The 8131-nt window shown below is 38.5% G+C and overlaps 1 protein-coding gene across 7 annotated transcripts in view; it reads right to left on the bottom strand.

Annotated features, from left to right (window-relative positions):
• Positions 1-381: 381 nt before the first annotated feature.
• The window catches only part of LOC113513158 (uncharacterized), a 64727-nt gene continuing 56977 nt past the window's right edge, over positions 382-8131 (bottom strand). For 6 of the 7 annotated variants that reach the window (XM_052892209.1, XM_052892213.1, XM_052892212.1 and 3 more), the window contains exons 43-46: positions 6920-7881; positions 6135-6285; positions 4718-4873; positions 382-3951 (exon numbers count right to left, since the gene is read on the bottom strand). In XM_052892209.1, the coding sequence (XP_052748169.1) occupies positions 3773-3951; positions 4718-4873; positions 6135-6285; positions 6920-7881 (1448 nt within the window). In that variant the 3' untranslated portion in view covers positions 382-3772. Of the gene's footprint in view, positions 3997-4717; positions 4874-6134; positions 6286-6919; positions 7882-8131 lie in introns of all 7 variants that reach the window. The other variant, XM_052892214.1, reaches the window with a different exon arrangement.

Raw genomic sequence — 8131 nt, 5'->3', positions numbered from 1 at the left:
TCAAATTCATCACGTTATGTCACTTGGTTTTATTGGTCATATAACCCCACCAAATTCAAGATACAACCTGCTCGCATACTTCCTACATAAACTGTGTCGAATCTAGTAATGTAAAATTTGTCATTGACAAATAATTGACATATCAAACATTTTCTATACACTAGCCTGCTATGAATTGAGAAAAATAGCAACTGATAGTGTATCTTTCGTCCTCTTTTTACTAATTATATTTGCATAAGAAGAAAGAAGGCAACTATATGATTTACAGTTTTTATTTTATCATTCGTTCTATGTTATTCCTTGCTGCTTGTCTGTAGGAACTAGACGATTAACGTCCACTGCTGAAATAAAATGGACGGGACAAAAATAAAAAGGCATTAGTCGGCTATAATATACACTTTACTTATAATAAAAATATCGTACAACCATTAGCGTACACAATACCAGCTTTATAAACTTACTGTCCTGTTACACGGATACGTATAGGTACTATAGACAAAGTGGCGCTTACAGATATCATCCGATACCGGCATATCCGGATGAGTCGACCCACGGATATATCGGTTTGTCGGATATTACTTAAAATACCCGAAAATTCCACATTCAAATTTCCATTTTACGGATAAACACACATCCGTTTTGTCTACTTATAGATTAAAATCCGTTCAACGGATATTTAATAGAAATCCACAAGATTGATAACATATATCATGTACATTATCATTTGATATAATATTTCACGGACGAAAACAAAAAAACTCAGCGGCTCCTAACAAAAAAGTGAATAAAATCACATCACAAAATTCGTAAACTAACCAACACACGCCTCTACCATTGCACAAGATGGCCGACTTATTATAAGCCTAATGTGTACTTGAGTACACATTAGGCTTATAATAAATTAGTACCATTGATGGTGCAGTTCTTTTCTTCTCGTCCATGTTACCATTGTTAGATCCGTGTGTACAAGTCTAAATATAATATTTCGGTATTGACGGATATATTCGCCAATATCCGGATGAGTCGCCCCGGTATATGTTTTATATTTTTTAAATTTATATGTCCAATATAAAATGACAAATATATCCGTGCCAGTACCGTATTTTCTCACTTTATCGTCTTATTACAAAGTCAAATATTATTTCGTCAAAGGACGGGAGATTTACGCTGTCAAAGCGCCTCGTCTCGCGGTCACAAAATGATTCTTACACAGTAAAGGATTTAACTCAACCCACAGGCTGTACATTCAGGAAACCCTCGTCCGTTTTTTGTCTAGACTTTGTGAACTTTTCGCATTATTATAGTTCAATTTTCCTTATACTAAATATTTATTTGAATCATTTTTATGTAAAGATTATGAATTAGTATTAAAAAAAAAATCGATAATTACATAATAAAGTAACAAATGTAGAAGTCTAAATGGGATGAGTTGACACATAGTATCGCACATACAATCTCCACAAACTACCGCAAATAAAAAAAAATGTGGTTAAATTTTACAATTTTAGATCTCCGAAAACAATTAAAAAAAAATTAGAACTGTTTAAAGCTATATAGAATACAAAATTGTAATACATTGATATTTTAAACAGTTTTTATAGTTTATAACTAAAGAGCATATAAAAAGATAATGGCACAGTATACCTTAAACAAATAATGGTAGACGCAGTGTATTTTTATCAACGCTACCTGTTGTCGCTTTCGCTATTTTTATTTTAATATTGAGTGTAAGAAAAATAGATTAGGAATAAAAAATATATTTTGGATACATACAATTTAAAAATATAACTAATATAAAGGATAGTATATATACCTATTCAAACTTTAGCTTTTAAAGGTAACAGAAAAACAAATGTATGAAATTAGATAAAAAAAAAATACCACGGGTATGATAAGACTGATAAATATGGAGGAAGCGAAATACATCTGTTTGAATCATTTGGCGTTCCATTTCTGCCTACCCTAATAGGAGACAGGCTTGACAGACATGTATGTATATAAGAAATACCAAAATAATTTGATGTAAACATGTTTCCCAAAGCAACATGCACAGCTGCACGCGCCGTATCAATATGTACTTAATATATATCGTTTGTTTAATAATTACATTTTTTTTGAGATAAATGTTCAATTTTACTGAAAGAATTAATAGGTTCCTAAGAATTTTGCTATCATTCCGTATAACACAGCACTACATTAAGTGTCTACGTAATCGACTAACTGAACTTTAAATGATACAATTTTTAACACAATATTTAACTATTATTATACATATTTTGTGAACGCAATTTGTGTATTTTGCATAGTTGCAAAGTTTAATAGATAACAGATTATGTCTCAAACTGAAATAAAAAAATGCAACAATTTTAAAGAGCACAAGAAACCAGCATAAGATCTTACATCTCGATGAAAATTAATGTTAACGCCATCTACCGAAATATGAGTAAAGCTTAAATAAAAGCGGACGATATACCACTGGAAACCATGTGGTAACTCGAACTGCTTTTTTCAACAATCGTTTTTTAGAAAATTGTACATAAATAAAGTATGAAACCTGGTTTCTCGAGCTCTTACGAGGTAAGTTTTTTTTCTATTAGTTGCACTGCACATTTCGATTAAAAACAAATAGTATATTTATCTGTGGATGGATGGATACTAAACCCTCTTATTCATAAAAAGTAAAACTTTCTACAAATCTTCTTTAACTACTTATTAACACTTTCATTCGAACTGAGAACTTTAGTATAACAGAAAGAGAGAAAACAATTCAATAGCAAAATAGGTTCATGTGAGGATTGACGTATTGATGTTAAAGTATTGTATGGTATACAACGCCATATGGTGTTAAATCCGCCTTTACGTTGTATGTATTTGAATTTTTGTTAGATTCTACGTTAAATAATTTAAAGATGGACATGACTCACTTTTAAAAATCTATTTCAGCTATAATATTTATTTATATTTGCATTGAATACTCAATTTGAAAGAATTTAACAAAAAAAAGTTTAATAAATAATATAAAGTTTGTAGATGTTTGTTTTTAAAAGTTTTCGTTAAACTTACAACGTTTGTTAATTCGTTTAGATCAAAATTTGCAAGAACCAGTTCATCCTGAGCGAGTTTGCAGTTTTTACTAGTTCTGGTAAAAGTAAAAAGCACAATACCCATTGCAATATTAACAAAATGGCCGCCGCCTCAAGATGGCGGACATTTTGACAGCCCTGTCGTTATGGGTATAGAATAAAAAAGATTAAACAATAATAAATTGGTAATGGTAAAATAATTGATATTTCAAAATGGCCGCAGCCACAAGATGGCGGATTGTATTGTAAAAGCTTGTTGTTAAATACGACTTATTATGCATAATATAGGTATCAAATGAGAGTTTGAAGAGTGGATAACACTAAATGACATAACTTCAAAATGGCCGCAGCTACAAGATGGCGGATTGTATTGTAAAAGCTTGTTGTTAAATACGGCTTATTATGCATAATATAGGTATCAAATGAGAGCCTGAAGAGTGGATAACAATAAATGACATAACTTCAAAATGGCCGCAGCCACAAGATGGCGGATTGTATTGTAAAAGCTTGTTGTTAAATACAACTTATGCATAATATAGGTATCAAATGAGAGCCTGAAGAGTGGATAACAATAAATGACATAACTTCTAAATGGCCGCAGCCACAAGATGGCGGATTGCATTACAAATTGTTTAAAAGTATATTTAAGTAGATTTATTATAAATAACGGGCGCGAGTAAAGGGCACGTTTACTTCTGGTTCTGCTTGAGAGCTGCTGCTATGTCCTTGACATCAAATTGTACTTTGGGCTTGTGCTGTGGCGGTTCGAAGTAGAAGTCGAACCTCTTGAAGGATTCGATCTCTCGCTCGGAGAGCTCCAGTGTGGATAGATTTGTGATGCTACGGTCCGGTAGGAAGACGCTCGACTCTGTTGACAGCGGTACAGTCAGCGCCGTTAGTCAGTGATTGCTGACTGTACAAGCATTATTTATTAGTTGACTGTTGGTCAGCCAATTTGTTTTCAATATGAATTATTGATTCAACATACTAGAGGAGCTATCATAACAAAAATGAATGGCAAATACTATGAAAAAACTTAAAATAATTTTATGTTAAGCATTATTCATTTTAGAATGGAAGGAAGGGATTGTTAATAATGAGGAGGTTAGTCCCCATTGCCATCAATATCAGGTCGACCTCCACACCGTTCCCCCTGGAAACCATCGTGACTAATTTATCATTAATTTCGTCACGATGGGCTAACAGACCTGCTTCATCCTCACCTATCATCTCTCACTGGTGCCCCGCCAGCGTATACCGATAGCGCAGGCGGATTTACCATTCCATTGTCATCCACTAAAAAAAATATACAATCCGGTGGAAAGTAGTAACTGTCGCCTATAAATACTTATCCGGTATCTATATATTGGGTTTCTCTGGACATTGATGCGGAAAAAACGTCATCACCCATTTCGATATCGCTCATATCGGTCGGATATCTATTTTCGAATATATTAAATGTCTGTCAGTCTGTCCTTCCCCCCACCGGATTGTATATTAGCTTGTTTACCTATTAAATAAAAATCTTACAATAACCACTTTTTTAAATGGGTACTACTTTCGTATGGGAATGTGTATCTAGGACTGTTTTACATCTATGGTTACAATCGATTAAATCTATAGACTCCAGTTACCGTGATGCCGCCCCTGAGGGTGTCGGGTGCCGACGGCGCCGAAGCCGCTGTCGTCGTCCAGCGACGCCCCGGACCCGGACGCTCCGGTTAAGCCGGACATACCGGATATTCCGGACGTGTTGGAGGAGTCGCCGGTCGGCGAGCCGGTGCCGGACCCTGCATCATAAGATTCTCAATTACTTCTAGATATTTTTTTTTATTTTTTCATACAAACTTTTAGAATGTTCAACAACAGTGGTGATGTGACATCGTCTGTTACGTAACTTTCATCACCATCATCATCACCCTTGCATCAGCCGTTAACTGTCCACTGCTGAACATAGGCCTCCCCCTATGGGAGGATTTTGCTAGTTGCCACGCTTGGCAGGCGGGTTGTAAAACCGCAGTTAGGCTTTTGGTGATGGGACGCTGCCGCCCATCCATCGACTATTGAGTACCCTAAGTCGCCTCTTACGACACCCATGAGAAAGGAAGGGGTGGCCTATTCTACGCCGGGACCACACAGCATAAATACGTAATTTTGATTCTAATATCTATACTTATAATAAATCTGTAGAGAGGTCAATTCTGTACATGAAATATATTTCCAAAATAACTATCAGCGGGTGATTAGTGATCGATACTGATGCCAAAAATGCAATCGGTAAAATTTTTGTCTGTCTGTCTGTATGTCCGTTATAGAAACAAAAACTACTCGACGGATTTTAACGAAACTTGGTACAATTATTGTTCATACTCCCGGGCAGGTTATAGTATACTTTTCATCACGCTACGATCAATAGGAGCAGAGCAGTGAAGGGAAATGTTGGGAAAACGGGAGAAGTTACTCCATTTTTGAGTTTCCGTCGCGTGTGCAGCCTTAATGGCCACTTTTTAAAATGTTAAAATGTCCACCCGTGCGAAGCCGGGACGAGCAGCTAGTATTTCATATTAGCCACCAATCTTTGACCGTTATTTAGTCCACACATATGTTACGAAATATCGTAGAACTCCCACTAATAATAGTAGTCAATCGGCAAATGTTTGCACAATATAGACTTTGTACAAAAGTCGTTTGCTTGGGTACCTCTGTCCCATTCGTGTTTCAACCGTGAAGCAGTTGTATTTGCATGGCTGTGTTTCGGTTTGAAGGGTGGAATATGGCGTGAATTTACTGGGTACAGAGGAATAACACCTAAGTCCTCAGAAATGGCAACGCATGGGGGGTATTATGGGCGATCCCCCCATGGTACCCCCATGATGGTATCTGGATTCCCACAATACCCATTCACCTTCCATAAGGTGTATGGGTCTGCATAAAGCATTTTCCAGACGTTAAAAAAAAAGAGGTGGCCAAGCAGACGACTTTTGTACAAAGTTTCCCTCTAGTAAATAATAAAAAAAAACCTTGTAACAACAAACTAACATGTAACCTTACCGTGTGCGTGAGGCCGCGGCACGTGGTGCATGGTGTGCAGCGGGCCCATCGACTGCAGCGGCTGGTGCAGCTGCACCGGCTGCAGCGACGGCTGGCTCGTGTGCGAGTACAGCGCGTCCGGCCACGCGCCGCTGTACTGCGCCTCCGATTCCTACCAGACAGAAAGAGAATGTGCTCATTGTGAATTCTTATGGCGTTGGTATCCCTATGAAAATTATAGTAATGTAATAGTCCACCATAAGTACATAGTTTCACTACGCACTAAAGTTTAAATAAATATATAAAAAAAAATGTAATTAAAGGTATAAAAAAATTGGTTACTTAAAATTAATATAAAATACTGATTTATCTTCCTATCTGCCTGAGCAAAGCCGGGGCAAATCTCCAATAAATAATTAAAATTTATTTAGAACGGCAAACAAGCTGACGGCCCACCTGAAGGAAAGTGGTAACCGTCGCCTATACACATGAGCAGTACCATGCACATAACAGAGTATACTGTTTCGCCCATGATGCCCTCCATGCGTTGCCATTCCTTAGGACTCTGGTGTTATTTCTCTGTACCCTGTAAATTCACGCCATATCCCACCCTTCTAACTGAAACACACCCATGCAAACACAACTGCTTCACGGTAGAAACACGAATGGGACAGAGGTGGCCAAGCAATCGACTTTTGTACAAAGTCTACTGCTCATCTCTATAGGCGACGGTTACCACTTTCCATCAGGTGGACCATCAGCTTGTTTGCCATTCTAAGTTGTATATAAAAAAAAAAACAACTTACGTGTCCCTTGTAAAATTTCGAATCTGTGACGTGATGTATAGTCACTTCATTGTTCAGTTTGGAGCCAACTCGTAGCCTCTGGAAGTATGGCAGAGGATCACCGTTGGCCATATGGCTGGCGCCAACATCGTCCACCTTCCCAACGTTTGATCCAACATCGTTCTTGTCATTGAACAGCGCGTTCCTGAACACGTTCCTGTTCTCCTGTCCGAACGGTGTGTACAGACCGCCACTGAAGTCGTTGTCGTCACGTTTCAACGGAGTGCCAATGGGCTCGGGTCTTTGTATTGGGTTTGCGAATAACGAATCGTTCGACTCGAACCTGTTCTCGTTGTTCGGTCTCGTGCCTATAGGGTTCGGTGACACGGTCGGTTTAGGACTCTGGCTGTCGACATAGTACTCTGGCGTTAGGAAGCTCCGTTGCTGGTTCTCCTCCGTGGTCTTGAACAAAGAGTATCCCTCTTCGTTCTTCTGCGTGAACGATGCCAGATTCATTATACGGTTTTGGAAGTCATTCTCTTGATTTTTCGGTGACGATCTTTGATCTACGTAAGTTTGTTGCATGGGATAGTTTGGATTCACATAGTTGTATTGGGGCTGGTACATGTTTGGCGTTTGCGGTCGCATACCCATGAGGCTTTGCTGATGCATGATCGACATCAATGGGTTCCTTATGGTGTACATTCCGTTGGAGGTGGGCGTTATGGTGGCTTGGCATGCATTTGGTGGCATAGGTATAGGGTCGGGGATTCGAATCTCCGCCTTCTTCTGTGCTGGGGCGTTGGTGATCTGTACCGGTGGGAGGTTCGGGTGGAACATGGGGTTGCGTAGCGTGACCATTTTGGTGTCCTGTTTCGGTTCTTCGGCAGCGGCGGCGGCCTTTTTCGCCTTCTTCTTCGCTTTCTTCGATTTCCCCGTCGCCGCCGGTTGTGGTTCAGGGATCACTATTGTTTTGGGTGGTTCTGCAAAACAAAATTTCATTACAATTTTTACTAACACTATAAATCTGAAGAGAACGGATTTTGAACAGAGTTGTTAATATTGGGACTAGAGGCACAATTGCTGGCAGTACATCTTATCAGGTTTACCTCCCTGGAAATCACCTTGATTTTTTTTATGAATTCACCACTATGGCCCAACTGAACTGCTTTCATCCTCACCTATCATCTCTCACTGGTGTCCCACCAGTGTATACCGTTAGCGCAGGCGGGG

This window comes from Galleria mellonella, unplaced genomic scaffold (genome assembly GCF_026898425.1).
Source record: "Galleria mellonella isolate WM207_F2 unplaced genomic scaffold, CSIRO_AGI_GalMel_v1 utg150, whole genome shotgun sequence".
Classification (NCBI taxonomy): domain Eukaryota; kingdom Metazoa; phylum Arthropoda; class Insecta; order Lepidoptera; family Pyralidae; genus Galleria; species Galleria mellonella.
The sequence above is the reverse complement of the archived record's forward strand: the minus strand, read 5'-3'. Positions and strand labels throughout refer to the sequence as shown.